Source organism: Hypomesus nipponensis, chromosome 10 (genome assembly GCF_054491055.1).
Source record: "Hypomesus nipponensis isolate SF chromosome 10, ASM5449105v1, whole genome shotgun sequence".
NCBI lineage: Eukaryota > Metazoa > Chordata > Actinopteri > Osmeriformes > Osmeridae > Hypomesus > Hypomesus nipponensis.
In genome coordinates this window covers 8,107,329-8,121,838 of record NC_140370.1, presented here as the reverse complement: position 1 = coordinate 8,121,838, position 14,510 = coordinate 8,107,329, and the positions used below count along the sequence as shown (strand labels likewise).

General features: G+C 45.0%; 4 protein-coding genes across 4 annotated transcripts; 1 reads left to right on the top strand and 3 right to left on the bottom strand.

Annotated features, from left to right (window-relative positions):
• Positions 1-205: 205 nt before the first annotated feature.
• On the bottom strand, positions 206-1,801 carry LOC146271476 (uncharacterized). Its single transcript, XM_084706859.1, has 2 exons — positions 1,433-1,801; positions 206-1,302 (listed from the first exon to the last, which is right to left on the bottom strand). Exons 1-2 carry the CDS (start codon positions 1,695-1,697, stop codon positions 308-310), a joined length of 1,260 nt encoding a protein of 419 aa, XP_084562985.1. The 5' UTR covers positions 1,698-1,801; the 3' UTR covers positions 206-307.
• Positions 1,802-1,898: 97 nt separating this feature from the next.
• Positions 1,899-3,646, bottom strand: LOC146271475 (uncharacterized). The gene is made up of 2 exons (XM_084706857.1): positions 3,281-3,646; positions 1,899-3,148 (listed from the first exon to the last, which is right to left on the bottom strand). The coding sequence occupies exons 1-2, from the start codon at positions 3,552-3,554 to the stop codon at positions 2,154-2,156; spliced, it is 1,269 nt and encodes a 422-aa protein (XP_084562983.1). The 5' UTR covers positions 3,555-3,646; the 3' UTR covers positions 1,899-2,153.
• Positions 3,647-3,782: 136 nt separating this feature from the next.
• On the bottom strand, positions 3,783-10,583 carry arhgap30 (Rho GTPase activating protein 30). The gene is made up of 13 exons (XM_084706854.1): positions 10,468-10,583; positions 10,108-10,210; positions 9,854-9,998; positions 9,563-9,645; positions 9,353-9,460; positions 9,091-9,209; positions 8,793-8,967; positions 8,577-8,674; positions 8,406-8,477; positions 7,503-8,249; positions 7,095-7,288; positions 6,281-6,939; positions 3,783-6,185 (listed from the first exon to the last, which is right to left on the bottom strand). Exons 1-13 carry the CDS (start codon positions 10,553-10,555, stop codon positions 4,229-4,231), a joined length of 4,548 nt encoding a protein of 1,515 aa, XP_084562980.1. The 5' UTR covers positions 10,556-10,583; the 3' UTR covers positions 3,783-4,228.
• A 1,188-nt stretch (positions 10,584-11,771) lies between these two features.
• LOC146271473 (uncharacterized) lies at positions 11,772-14,171 on the top strand. The gene is made up of 4 exons (XM_084707640.1): positions 11,772-12,148; positions 12,277-12,383; positions 12,601-12,709; positions 12,822-14,171. Exons 1-4 carry the CDS (start codon positions 11,935-11,937, stop codon positions 13,919-13,921), a joined length of 1,530 nt encoding a protein of 509 aa, XP_084563766.1. The 5' UTR covers positions 11,772-11,934; the 3' UTR covers positions 13,922-14,171.
• Positions 14,172-14,510: the final 339 nt, after the last annotated feature.

Genomic DNA, 14,510 nt, shown 5'->3' with positions numbered 1-14,510 from the left:
CAATTCCGTAGCTGGCGATTTGAAGGAGAGAGCTAGCTTCCAAACTCTCTTGACCCTAACGCTAAATAAATCTGGGAACATAAGGCCTAATTTTCTAAATTGTCAGTGAAAAAAAAATCCTTAGAAATGTGGGAACATAAGACTGTGGGAACATAGGGCTGACCCCTTGCTGGTATGCCATCAAATAACAGAAACATACATAATATATATATAAAAATGTAACAAATAGTTTATTGAGTACTGTTATTTACATTAACATCAATTATAGATATATTTTTTTAACAATGATGACCGTTGGATTTCTACCTTAAGTATGAACTTGCTGATGATGCACTCTGAGGTTGCTTAGAGCAGTAAAATGTTTTCCACACTGAACACAAGAGTATGGTTTGAATCCACTGTGAAATCTCTCATGCCTTATGCAGTTGTCCTGTCTTGAAAACATCTTTCCGCAAATTTTGCAACTAAAAGGTCTCTCACCCGTGTGGACGCTTTGATGTGTCTTTAGTCTTGTTTTCTGAGTAAAACATTTGCCACACTCTAAACATCTGTATGGTTTGATTCCAGAGTGGCTGAGCTGGTGAGCTTCCAGCTGGCCGAAGCGGGGGAAGCCTTTACCACAAATTGAACAGAGGAACATTTTTTGGGCAAGTCCATTTTTCCAGACATTTACCATTCTTTTAGCTCTAAAACGGTTTCGATTCACATAATGTTCAGGGTTGTATGCAGTGTTGGGCCCTGGTATGCCTTCATTCCCTCTATCTACTTGTGGAACCCCTGGCTGCTGCAGTAGTGCTGGCAAAGTCAGGTTCTCACTGGCCACAGTGTGAGCAACATTTCCACACTGTCCCTGCCCAGGTTGAATGGACACCAACATAACGTCTCCCATGCATGCTGAAGGCTGTGTGTCTGGTTCCACCTTAATTGCAACTGGATCAAATGCTTCATCAACCGATTTGCCTGCAGTTGATGAAAAACTACAAGGCATTTCTGTAATATTACTGTGAGATGGATATTGATCTGTTTGAGAGAACATCTGCAAACATTTTTCTATTGTACTAGATATCTCTGGGTCCACCAAGTCTGTCCCACAGACTCCGTGAGAATCAGAATGCCAGAGCTGGTCATCTGTCCCTTCTATTTCAAAGTTACTAGTCAGTTCCCCGCTGTCATGCCCTGTGTCTGCTTGGGGTGTATGCTCTTCTACTGGCTCTGATTTCACCAAAGGTCCCAGTCCACAGTGCCCAAGGTGCTGGTCTGAGTCCACGTGTGAGTAATGTGCTGTCTGCTTCTCTTGAATATCTGAAAGGAGAACATCTTTAAGCACATATTTTCATGAGAAAACCAAACACATTGATTATTGATGACTCTAATGTCAATATGTCATCTCTCCCAAATGTTGAGCTACATCCCTACACATGGAGTCACTAACCTTTTACGGGACTGCCAACCTGAATCCCTACAGCATGTAACCTATGACTTGTCACACGCACAGCAGCCTCTTGACCTTTCCTGAGCTCCCTTTCCATTATTAAGCTTCTTTTGAGGTCCTCTATCTCACTGTCTCTTCGACGCATTTCCAATCTTAGCACGACGGTGCCTTCCTCCACAAGTTTGGTTATTTCAGCGACAGCTGCCTTGGCTAAAACATCCATTATTGCAGATATTTGAGAATTAAGGGAGCCATGGAGAGACATCTTTTCCAAATATTATCTTACGAAGACCAGAAAATCTGAAAACGTTGTGTTTTTATCTCAAATTACGATACCAGTGTGGTTGTGTTATCTTTCCGGGTAAACTGCGGAAGTGACATCTAATTTACCGTAATCTTCCTAAATTGTTACTTATTGGGGAACCATGTAGATCTAGTTTCTGGAAACAAAAACATTGGGACAATGAACATAATTTGTCATTTTTATTCACATAAAAACGGGTATATTTATTTCTTTTAAAAAAATGGCCCGTTTAAAAACGTTCTCTAAAGACATAACATCCAGTCATTACAGTAACATTGCTTGCACAAACCTAGGCACAGAATCAATAGGTGTTTGGGTGTTAAGGGCATCTGGGAAAAACTGTCTATATGCCTACTTGGCCATTTCTTGATTGTCGAGTAATGTTTTTATTTTTAATAATTCGGTTGGATTTCTACTTCAAGTATGAACTTGCTGATGATGCACTCTGAGGTTGCTTAGAGAAGTAAAATGTTTTCCACACTGAACACAAGAGTGTGGTTTTAATCCACTGTGAAATCTCTCATGCCTTATACAGTTGTCCTGTCTTGAAAACATCTTTCCGCAAATTTTGCAACTAAAGGGTCGCTCACCCGTGTGGACGCTTTGATGTGTCTTTAATCTCTTTTTCTGAGTAAAACATTTGCCACACTCTAAACATCTGTATGGTTTGATTCCAGAGTGGCTTAGCTGGTGAGCTTCCAGCTGGCCGAAGCGGGGGAAGCCTTTACCACAAATTGAACAGAGGAACATTTTTTGGGCAAGTCCATTTTTCCAGACATTTACCATTCTTTTAGCTCTAAAACGGTTTCGATTCACATAATGTTCAGGGTTGTATGCAGTGTTGGGCCCTGGTATGCCTTCAGTCCCTCTATCTACTTGTGGAACCCCTGGCTGCTGCAGTAGTGCTGGCAAAGTCAGGTTCTCACTGGCCACAGTGTGAGCAACATTTCCACACTGTCCCTGCCCAGGTTGAATGGACACCAACATAACGTCTCCCATGCATGCTGAAGGCTGTGTGTCTGGCTCCACCTTAATGGCAACTGGATCAAATGCTTCATCAAACGATTTGCCTGCAGTAGATGAAAAACTACAAGGCATTTCTGTAATATTACTGTGAGCTGGATATTGATCTGTTTGAGAGAACATCTGCAAACATTTTTCTATTGTACTAGATATCTCTGGGTCCACCAAGTCTGTCCCACAGACTCCGTGAGAATCAGAATGCCAGAGCTGGTCATCTGTCCCTTCTATTTCAAAGTTACTAGTCAGTTCCCCGCTGTCATGCCCTGTGTCTGCTTGGGGTGTATGCTCTTCTACTGGCTCTGATTTCACCAAAGGTTCCAGTCCACAGTGCCCAAGGTGCTGGTCTGAGTCCACGTGTGAGTAATGTGCTGTCTGCTTCTCTTGAATATCTGAAAGGAGAACATCTTTAAGCACATATTTTCATGAGAAAACCAAACACATTGATTATTGATGACTCTAATGTCAATATGTCATATCTCTCCCAAATGTTGAGCTACATCCCTACACATGGAGTCACTAACCTTTTACGGGACTGCCAACCTGAATCCCTACAGCATGTAACCTATGACTTGTCACACGCACAGCAGCCTCTTGACCTTTCCTGAGCTCCCTTTCCATTATTAAGCTTCTTTTGAGGTCCTCTATCTCACTGTCTCTTCGACGCATTTCCAATCTTAGCACGACGGTGCCTTCCTCCACAAGTTTGGTTATTTCAGCGACAGCTGCCTTGGCTAAAACATCCATAATTGCAGATATTTGAGAATTAAAGTAAACAGGGAGAGTCATCTTTCTCATTCGTTACCTTACGAACCCAGACAATTTGATTCGATATGTATTTACTATTAACCCCAAATTAAAACGATACCAGTTGGTCGTGTTATCTTTCCGGGTATACTGCGGAAGTGACGAAAAATGTACCGTAATCTTCCTAAATTGTTACTTTTTTGGGAACTATATAGTTTTTTGTTGCCTACAACAAAAACGGTGAGACAGACATAATTTGCAACTATCTTTATTCACATACAAATGGGTGTATTGAATTGTTAAGACAATTGTTGTTTTCAAACGCTCTTTACAAAGTCAACATTCATTATATCATTCAGTAATTACTGTAATATTGCTTGGAAAAACATGGGTATATTATCTTCATTATTAGGTGTTTGGGTATTTAGGGAATCTGGGCATTACTAGCCACTAGTACTAAGTCTAATTGTCTATTTGTTGATTGTCAAGTAATGTAAATAGGTTATATTCAAAAGATTTGAGCAAATACCTAGTTTGCATACCATACAAAAAATACATACACAATTCATGAAAGTGTATATAAAGTAAAGGAGGTTATTTGTACATGTCAAATGGTGTATCTGAGACAAATACAGCAAAGCATCTCATGAAATCATTTATAAAACTGTAATCAGACTTACAGAATCCAGCAGTTTTTACAGAACATAGAAACATAAAAATATGTTTTACTGTGCTTCCTTTCCTCTCTCTCTCTGCCTCTCCCTCTCAGCACACTCTTTCTCCCGCCCTCGCATCATTGTTGCCATAGCGACAGCTTCATCAAAACACATGCTGATCGGACTTCTCCTTGCCATCTCCTTCCCTCCCCAGTCATCTCCTTCTCTCCTTCTTCCTCCTTCGCCTTCCTGTGGTTCTTGTTTCTCCCTTCTGCCTTTGCTGTCATCTTGACCCTCTACTTGTTCTGCATGCTCTCTCTCACAGAGTTTGTAGCATTCAGATCCATCCTCCCCATCTCTCTCTTTGACCTGCTCGTCCCATACCCTCTGTCTGTCTCGGTCTGCACCCCTCCGCTCTCTCTCTTGATGCTGATGTCTGATGCTCAGTACTGTTAGTCGGCAATGCTGAGGCTTAGGGGGAACTACAGGCACTGATTTCACATGGTGCACTTTAGGTGTTTGTTTGGTAACTAGAACCTTTCTCCCCAGCCCTGGTCCAAGCCCCTCCTGAGCATCACTCCCCCCTGCAGTGTCTGTTGGAATATCTCTTGGTTCTCCATCTGACTGTTCCAGGAAAGTCTGTGTTTGTCCCTCATTCATCTTTTCTTCTCCCTTCCCTTCATCCTCTCTATCTTGATCTTTTGAGTCCCATCCCTCCCTCTCTTCTTGAAGAATAACATCTTCATCTAAGTGACTCAGTACAATTTCTCGAATTCCGTCCTCAGTCCCATCCTTCTCCATCTTGTTTCCCCTGAGCAAATCTATCTCACTGTTCTCAATAGCTGCTTGGGTTTGTATGTCATCTGCTTTCCTCTCATGTTCTGTGCACGTGTGTTTCTTCTGTTCATCTGTGGTATCACTCTCTTCCCCTTTTTCATTCACCAGATCTCCATTTTCTCCTCCAGTCTCCTCTCTCTCATCTTGCTCGCTGACCTCAATGCACTCTCGATCCTTTTCATTTCCCTCTAGCTCATTTTCCTGGTCCCTTCTTCCTCCGTCATCATTCTCATCTCCTTTGTCTCCATTTTCCACAATCCCATCCATGTCATCCCTTACTTCTGGGCTCAATTCAACATCCTCATATTGCTCTGTGCCCTCGTCTACTTGGTCTTCATCCCCTGCTACACTTTCCTCTTCGACCTCAATAGGCTCTCCTTGGTTAGTCTCCTCCTCAGTCTCATCTTCTCTTTCTCCCATTTCTTTAACCATCTCTCGCGCCACATCTTTCTCGGTCTCTTCCTCCCCATCCGTGTCAGTTTCAGCCTCCCCGTTTGCCTCCGCCTCAACCGTCTCATCCTCTCTTCCTCCCACCTCCTTTACTTTCTCTCTCTCTTTATCTTTCTCTGTCTCTCCCTCCCCATCAGTGTCAATTTCAGCCTCCTCGTTTGGCTCCTCCTCAACCGTCTCATCCTCTCTTCCTCCCACCTCCTTTACTTTCTCTCTCTCTCCATCTTTTTCGGTCTCTCCCTCCCCATCAGTGTCAATTTCATCTTCCTTGAATTCCAGCACTCTCTCCTCACTCTGGTCCTCCCAAAGACCTTCCTCTACCGCTTCCCTCGGTTCCCCCTCTTCCTCCGTTTTAAGCTCTTCCATCGGAACGCCAATAGATCCTATGATAACTTCAGCAGGCACATGCATCGTGGTCTTTGGATCAACCGACTCTGTCTGACGGACTTGAGGAACACAATCTTTTGGATCTTCCGGAGCTTCATGCGTATCAGCCTGTTCTGTGACTTCTGAACTTTCCCCTCTACCATAGTTCTCCGTAACCTCTTCTATGTCTTTGAATTTGACCAGCAGCTGGGCTTTAACGTCTATGTCCTCCTGGTCTGGAGGTCCTGACAGCTGAGCCTCCTCACTCCCAGCTGCTGAGGATGGGATGGTGAGATTCCCATTGATGCCCTCCAGAGCTTCCTCTTCTTTTGTGGTTTCAGAGAAGGACCAGGGGGCATCTTCTGTCTCTGTACTGGAGAGTGAAGACAACATATTTGAGTACCAGGCATGTGTATTTATTAAATTGTTTCTCTCTCTTTTTTTCCATACATTTATATTGAACCTTACCTCTGTGTACATGTCAAGGTATCTTTTTGGTCTCCGTCTTGACCGTCCTTATCTTCATCTGCATCTTTTACATCTACTAGGTTTTCATTCGTCTCCGTTCCCTCCACCTCTTGGTCTTGGCTCTGCTCCGTTACCACTGGCGGTGGGGTTCTGCACATGGCAGGTTCAACATCCGACGGCTTCGGTGCTCTGTCCTCAGAGCTACGTGAGGAGTCAACAGGAACTCTACAAACAGCTGTATTGTCCAAATCTTGTGATTTTGGGGCAACCCCCCAAGTCAGATTGTTGAACCGTGAACCGGACGGTAGGCTTTTGCAGAACATGTCCTCTTCGTCGTCGTTGTCATCCTCATCATCTTCTATCTCGGAAGAGGAGGAGGACAGAGCAGGCATGAAGGGCGGAGCCATGTAAGGCAAACTCAGGGATTTGTTTGGTCGTCCGTATTTATCAACAGTGAGCGGACGGTGTGTGTTTAACTGGCTTTGTCCCGGTGTGTTCAGATCTGTCTTGTTTTGGGTGGGTGTGAGTGCCTGTGTATTTGCAGTGGGTTGTGCATCATGGCTTGCTCTGTGTAGTAGTTCTCTGGGGGGGCTGTGTTGGCACATGTCTTCATAGTCCTCCTCGTCGTGACAGGGGGGCTCCACCGAGAACTCGTAAAGCTGCAAATAAAGGGCAGTGGAATGGTGAAGAGAGAGTGTAGAGGGTGAGGGAACACACACGCTGACAGCCAATCGTAAACTCACACTCATGCTACAGATACAGTTCTCCGACCAATTTTCTGTGAGCAGTCATACGTACACACACACTAACATACCTGGTTGGATGCACTGCTGTCCATGAGATCCAGGAATCCAAACGTTTCATGGAAGTCAAATGGAAGGGCCTGGTCATCGTCTTCTTCAGGAAGCTCTGGAGGGTCGGACAGACCAGACACCCCTTGCATCTTCAGGACATTAAACACCTCTGTTGTGTTCGACACAGCTAAGGCTCTGACAGACCCTTTCATATCTGGGAAAGAGGGAATCACATTTACAATATGTACCATACACAATATACAGGAATCACTATCAAAATATGGATTCAAATAACTATTAACTTTAGCTGAAACTCTCACTTAAAGAAATAATGTCTTGTTTAAGTGTTTAGCCTAAGCAACTACCTGTACTGTCATTGAAAATAAGGCTTTCCGTTTGATAAAGCAAGACCCATTTTTCACACCTACCCATATAATCTTCATTTGTATCTTGCAAGTTGTCGTCTAGATTGTTTGCATCTTGTCCATCCGCCTCGCTGCAGCTCTCTTCCAACAAAATCTTTATCTTTCCATCCACGAGCCCCTTCTTTTCCTCTCCTTTTTTTTCTATACTTCTCTCTTCACTTCTCCCATCTGACATCACATCATCTGCTACCTTCTCTTCCATGACCTCTTCCTCTTTCTGGCTCTTTCCTTCATTCACTTCAGTCTCACACCTGTCCTCCTTCTCCACTTTCTCATGCATGGTTATTACCACTCCCCCTTTCTCTTGCTTCTCCCCCTCCTCTCCCTCCCCACCCCCCTGTAACCCTCTAAAGATGCCCATGTCCCCTGCAACCCCTTGGAGCACCCCCATGGCCAGGCCGGAGGTGATGTGCAGGGGCACGGTGACCGAAAGAGGCCCTGATATGTGAATTCCGGCCCGCCGGCCCGCTTTGCTGGAAATTCCTGGGGATCTTGACTGGTGGTGGTGGTGGGGTTCTGCCCCAGTGGACCCAGTTCCTCCCGGTTCCAGAGGGCTGTATGTTCCCGGTGTCCCTCCGCCCCCGCTCACCACACTCACACTGGCCCCCGCCCCTCTGCGGTAGGTCACAGCATAGCTGTTGCTCAAACCACCACTGCCACCGGATGACCCTGCCTCAGTCCCACCTGTCTGGGGGCAAGGAGTCAGGGCCAGGGGAGACATGTGTGATGAAGGAGGCCGCTGCCCGGAGCCTAAGACAGGTGGCACAGAACTGAATGAATGTTTGTACACAATATATAAAACCACTGGTGAACAAAACATATCAATACTTACTACCAACTAACTTAGTCAACTAACTGTTCTTCTAACGGAACAGGCAGTACAGGCAGAGAAAGTGGAAATTGTACCTTCATGCTGGTAAGGTGCACAGCTGAGGGAATCCATGCTCTTGGCTGGCCTCAAGATAGGTTTATCTTTCTCTACAAAAAAACAACAAGAAAGAGTGGATTGTGAGTCAAGACAACAGTCAAGCCCCCCTAAAAGAGAGGGATGAATAGGTGAAGGAGGGAAGTATCCACCTTTTGATGAGTTCTTGTATCTCCGTCTGGGATCGGTAATCCGGCCTCCGAGGTTAAATATGGATTTCCACTTCTTGCCCTTGAGGGATCCCTTCCTCCTGAGATGGAAAAGAAAAAAAAGATATAGAAGTGTAACCAGACTCTTCTGTCACTGCTACTAACCTTCCCATTGAACAGTGGGTTGGTTGAATTGTTGTGTTGGAGGGTGAAACCTACTTGTCTGTGCCTTCGATGATGGCATGGTAGGGTCGCATAGCAATGGGGCCGTCCCCCGGGCTGATATTACCGATGTGGCTAGGGGATTGGAAGGGAATGGACCGGAAGAACTCTGTACTGGTCATCGCAGATGGCGATGGTAGAGACTTCCGCCGCTCACCAGACCACTCAGCACCTGATGAAGCTGGAATATTAGGAACATGTGATAGTACACTTATAGTAAAGTATTTGATAGTACAGTGTGTATAATATTTAGAACCAATACATCAATGAGTATAAGCAAAGGTAAAACAAATACCTTCTTCAGGGAAAAGCTGTGGCACGTGGTTGAGGATAAATTCCACCACAATAGACTGGACCCGCACTTCCATAAAGGCAGCAGTACCGTTCAACCCCGATACCTCGATGTCCTTCGATCTGCAACATGGCCTCAGAGGTTTAGAAGAACGCAAAAGGAAACATCGGAATGTTCTCAGTCCTCTTGCTCTCTTTTATTCTCTCTCTCTACCTTCTCTCTCCATCTCTTTCTTGCTCTCTGTATCCCTCACATACACACTCACCTGAGTAAGTTGGGAGCCCAAACAATAGCAAGGTTTCTGGAGTGCATGTTGGTCTGAGAAGAAAAAGAGGCCATCCTGACCAAGTGTCGCATCAACAACTCCAGAGTCCTGAGAAACAAAGGAAAAGACGAAGAATGGCCACTACAGTATAGTATACAGTAACAGCACATTTCTCTAACAACATGGTACATTTTAGTTTGAGAAGTGTACCGGAAATGGGAAGCAGGTAACTCTTTCAGCACATCTCGGATCTTCACCAGTCTTTCCTCCTCCAACTGTATCGCCACAGCCTCCTGTGAGGACGGGGTTGTGAGAGAGAGAGAGAGAGAGAGAGAGAGAGAGAGAGAGAGAGAGACAGACAGAGAGAGAGCTACATTGGTTTACGTAAAGCATGGGCAAGATGTATACAGAACTTGATCCCGCAATGTCCTGTTGTATTCTGTGTTGTACTGAATTGTTTACTCTCTACAATGTGTATCAATCACTCTTTTTGTCACTCACAGCAAACTTGTCATAGAGCTGGTATGTGAGCAAGGGATTGGGCAGCTCTCTGAAGTAAGCCTTGCAGACGGAACTGACACAGTGGATGTCCTGCAGGTAGACATCCTTGTTAAGGTCCGGGGTTCCCTCACTGTCAAACTCTCCCCTGTTTTTGGGACAAATATCAAATATTTTATCTGCTGCACATGACTCAACATGCACACACACACACACCCATGCATACACACACACACACACACACACACACATTGTACCTTAGTTTCTGTGTGTTGGATGACACCCCTGACAACCTGTAGATCCCATCCACTACCCCATGCTCCTCAACAAACTCACTGCAGCTTCGCAGGACCTGAGGAACTGTAACAGGAACTCAATCAACCCTACCGTCTGTATGAATACACAATTAGGAAAACGTTTTCCCTCAGGGGTTCTTCAATTGTAAACCCATTATATGGGTACAATGAATCTAACTAGAACATACAATTGAATCAATGTTTCTGTGCAGAATCTTCCACAATGTTTTCCCACAGCAAACAGAAAAACTAAAGAACATTTAGAAGTTATTATATTTTTCTTGCTAAAACTTTAGCACATACAGAATATTATGGACTTACTTTCATGACCCGACGTGGCCAGGTGTTCCAACAGGTCACAGCCAAACACCTTTTCTTTGTTCCCTCCTTTTCTCCTCCCCCTCCGCATCTCGTATCCTTTCCTGTCTTAGCTTTTCTTACATCCAGTCCTGTGGTGAAGGTGTGCTTGTGTAAGTGTATGTGTGTGCACGCGTTTCCTGTATGAATGTCACAGAGTGAAGTTGATTTTAATGGCTTTTCATGATCTGAACTTCTGTTCTCGAGTGCATTGTATTGTGTACGGCTGTTTCACCCAGTGCAGTTTTGTGGAGAGCTAACTGTTGAATGTGATGTGCTCGGTCAAGTTGTCTTGTGATGCGCAGTAGCACCCTGCGAGGAGAGAATGGAGGAAAGCATATCCTCAAGATGCCAACACAGCAACATATCCGGCTTTCACCCCACAAATCAAACACACTGTTTCACTCCACTTCCCCTGAATGCTCTTTTTCAATGATAAACAGGCCGCACCCTTCATCACCAGCTCTAACAGTGTCATCCTCACATACATGGTCCTGGAATACATCAGTGCAATCATGCCGTTTCAGCCCACCCTGACAGACACACAGACACATCTAGAACCTGGATTTGGAAGTTCTAGAAGAGCCCTAAAGCCCATAAAACACCGCTTCTCTGTCTGATCAGCCATTGTAACGCTCTCGTTCTAGCGGAAGTCAGCATGTTGTACGGAGTGACTGCAGGCCTGGGGTTAGACCATCAGGACCTCATGAGCATCAGCCTACCTCCTTATCCCTCTCCATCTCTAGCTTTGTCCTTCAACTGTCCTTCGTCTGAGCGGGAGACTACAGGGGCTGACCAAAATGTTTCGACCGTAGTAAAGTCTTGTTCTTACCTTCAATCTGCACCGGTAAAAGTGTAGCAGCAAGAACAGTGACGCAAGAAACCACTAAACTTCCCCTGTTGACTTCCTGAGTCTTCTGTATGTGCCAACACATATCTCCGCCTCTGGTGACAACAGGCAAATCAATTAATTGTATTCACATATCAATCTCCACTGTCTATGGATGCCTTTATTTGTTTTTGTTATGTAACTTAATTTAAGAATGTGAATATCTGTTCTATTTCTATTATTTTTTAGTTGTGATTGGCAAAAATATAGAATGGGCCTGGTTATATGGATGACTGTAATGTGCTACTTTAGACATGAAAGCCTTTGGGTGCCTGATAAGGACACAATAATGCTTAAATCCTCTCAACTTCAGAGCAAAATAAGAGTTGCACATTAGATCAAGCATTACGGTATGTGACGTCATCAGTTGAACGGAAGAAGAATCGGACACACATCAGAAGACAAATAAGCAGCAAGCTATTTATTGTCGATATTGGAAACATATTACTCCATAGTGGGTATTGATTAGAAAAGATTACGCAGACACAGCGAAGCAGTAACAAACTTTTTTACTTGACTAGGTATTGAATATTTGAGGCACTATGTCTAACTGCATTTTTCAAGCGCAGTTGACTTCTGTCATGGAGATACTGGCAAAAGCGGCAGTAGCAGAAATAAACAGGCGCGTCGATGATAGCTGTGCCATTCTACGTTTGGAGTTGACCCAAAGCCAGCGAGATATTGATGTTCTGAAAAAGAAATACACACTGATGGAGGGAGAACTGAGGAGGACTCGAGGATTAGTCAGGAGAAAAGGTTAGTGGACTTGAAGCCTTTTAGAAAAGGGTGTAGGTACGATACCCTCCTGCATGCGCAATTATACTTATGTCCCATGTTTGCAATGTTGCTAAATAATGGTATTTATTTTAACCCCATGGTTACAGATCGAGGTACCTATCCAGTCAAGGTGGTTTTGAACAAAGGGAGGAACACTTCACAGTGGAGATGTATGGATGCAGTTGAGGAGGATATTCAACTCCAGTCTGCCCAAGTTAGTGGTACAACAGGGCCAGTACCTGGGGAGGGGGAGGGGGAGGGGGAGGGGGGGGATAACAAGCGTTATCCAGGGGTTCACTGCTGAACAACACAACAGCAGTGTCTGTGTTTTTTATTCATTCGCTTTTTAAATCTATTTTTGCATACATCAAATGTTTTTCTGGTCTTGCTCTGTGCTGCATGGATGCAAACATGTTTTATTTTATTTCTAGGCTGGAGATGTGGAGCAGAATGCTGAGTCGGAGCCTATACTGATTGAGGAGGAAGACACATGGAAGACTGACCCAGATCCACTAGAGAAACTGAGGATCAGTAGAGTGGGTGTGTTTAGACCCGTCTGACACGTACGCACTTCTCACCCATACAGACCACAGCGTCAGACTCAGACATTCGAACAGTGTGTGCTAACCAAGTATGCTTGTGTCTTAATCAGAATCTCATGCCAAGGCTGGGCAAGCAGCATCCTCCCAGCAACGCCGCAATGACAAGCTGACCGACGACTCTGTGGAACTCTACCCCTCCGCCGAGGGCCTAGAGGACCCGGAACCGGCGCTGCCTCCTTCGGAACACTTCGAGGCGTACCCGGAGCCACACGGGTCCAGTGTGACCAATGGTGGACATCAGCGTGTAGTGAAGGACGAGGGAGAGCGGGAGGAGCCAGATGAAGCCGCAGACATCATCCCCTCAGACCCGTACGGCATGGACCCCAACGACAGACACCTCTGGTCCTCCAATCCGGACACGGAGCCGGCCGAGTCCGATTTCTCATTTGATCCCACCGATCAGTACCACCAAAGTCTCTCCATGTTCCCCTCTCATAGCGGGATGCTCTCAGTTCCCTCCATGAGTGAGGACAGTGGGCCTCAGCTCCCCTCGAAAGGAAAAAGGCATTCCAAAACGAGCCGTGTGGCCCACATGAAGAGACACAACAGAGCTTTAGGTGAAGGGCCCAGACAACAGACTGTACACATACCCGAGGAAGGCGAGAGCAGCGAAGGGGTGAACTTAATCGATGAGAACGGTATGATTGTACAGCAGCAATATAGGGCCTTGGAGGCCACAGACAGGGGGGGCACAGGTGTGGGGGGGTCCAGCCTGGCTTCTTCTGCCTTTTCCGGATACAGTCGCAGCAATTTCAACATGGCGAGGAGGATAAGGACGCCATGGCGCTCAGGTGGCGTGGGGGAGAGGCGTTTCAGCTGCACCTTCTGCGGGAAGAGCTTCATGCGCTTCAGTCAGCTGAAGGAGCATCTGCGGAGTCACACCGGCGAGAAGCCGTTCAGTTGCGTGCAGTGTGGGCGGAGTTTCACCAAGCAGTGTAACCTTATTAGACACGCAGTGGTCCACAGTGGAGAGAAGCCATTTGAGTGTGCGCAGTGTGGAAAGTGCTTCACCCAGCGCTCCAGTCTCAAGTCCCACCAGAGAACTCACATAGGGCAGAGCGATGTGTCTGTCCACAGGCCCATGGTTCCTGGGTATGCAGAGGACCCACACACCAGTTTAATGATGACTCAGACCAGGTGTTTCAAATAGGGTTTTGAAGAAAGAAACTTGTATTTGTAGCACTTCAACTGTAATTATTGTCCATTACTTAAACATTGTAACGTTATTAATGAACAGGGAATATTTTGTTAGATCTGTGGTACGGCCCTGACTTTTTTGTGAAATGGCACGTTGTTTGACACATGGATTCTGTGTTTGTGGAGATTAGATTAATTCTTCATTACATTTCTGCAAATATTTCTGTATTTTAATTGGTATTAAAATGAATTGAAGCAAATAAGTGTGGTACGTACTACTTTTCATAGTACTGAGGGTTGCAGTAGTCCAGGAAATGTGTCCCAAAGTCTAGGGATTTGTTCCAACTTTAAGAAAGACTACATTATATTTGACTTAATACGCTTGAATAGTTTGAAGTGGTTAGTTCAGGGTAAAAGTTAAAATTTAAAAAGTTGAAGCCTATTGGGCTAAATTCATTGTATACAATGTACTGTCGGCCCCCGTTTTTTCTTTGTATTTTATTAATTTCGAACAAACATATTCGACACATACTATATTGAACCATCTATCTTGTATGTTATGATGATTTCAAGAAATGATAAATCTTCTGGGGACATTTCGG

Coding starts and splice junctions, on each gene's coding strand:
- LOC146271476 (XM_084706859.1), bottom strand. CDS start 1,697: ATGTCTCTCCATGGCTCCCTTAATTCTCAAATATCTGCAATAATGGAT. Junction 1,303..1,432: donor GGTTGGCAGTCCCGTAAAAG/GTTAGTGACTCC, acceptor TTCTCCTTTCAG/ATATTCAAGAGAAGCAGACA.
- LOC146271475 (XM_084706857.1), bottom strand. CDS start 3,554: ATGAGAAAGATGACTCTCCCTGTTTACTTTAATTCTCAAATATCTGCA. Junction 3,149..3,280: donor GGTTGGCAGTCCCGTAAAAG/GTTAGTGACTCC, acceptor TTCTCCTTTCAG/ATATTCAAGAGAAGCAGACA.
- arhgap30 (XM_084706854.1), bottom strand. CDS start 10,555: ATGCGGAGGGGGAGGAGAAAAGGAGGGAACAAAGAAAAGGTGTTTGGC. Junction 9,210..9,352: donor TGGGCTCCCAACTTACTCAG/GTGAGTGTGTAT, acceptor GCCATGTTGCAG/ATCGAAGGACATCGAGGTAT. Junction 8,250..8,405: donor TGCACCTTACCAGCATGAAG/GTACAATTTCCA, acceptor CACCTGTCTTAG/GCTCCGGGCAGCGGCCTCCT.
- LOC146271473 (XM_084707640.1), top strand. CDS start 11,935: ATGTCTAACTGCATTTTTCAAGCGCAGTTGACTTCTGTCATGGAGATA. Junction 12,149..12,276: donor AGGATTAGTCAGGAGAAAAG/GTTAGTGGACTT, acceptor CCATGGTTACAG/ATCGAGGTACCTATCCAGTC. Junction 12,710..12,821: donor ACTGAGGATCAGTAGAGTGG/GTGTGTTTAGAC, acceptor TGTCTTAATCAG/AATCTCATGCCAAGGCTGGG.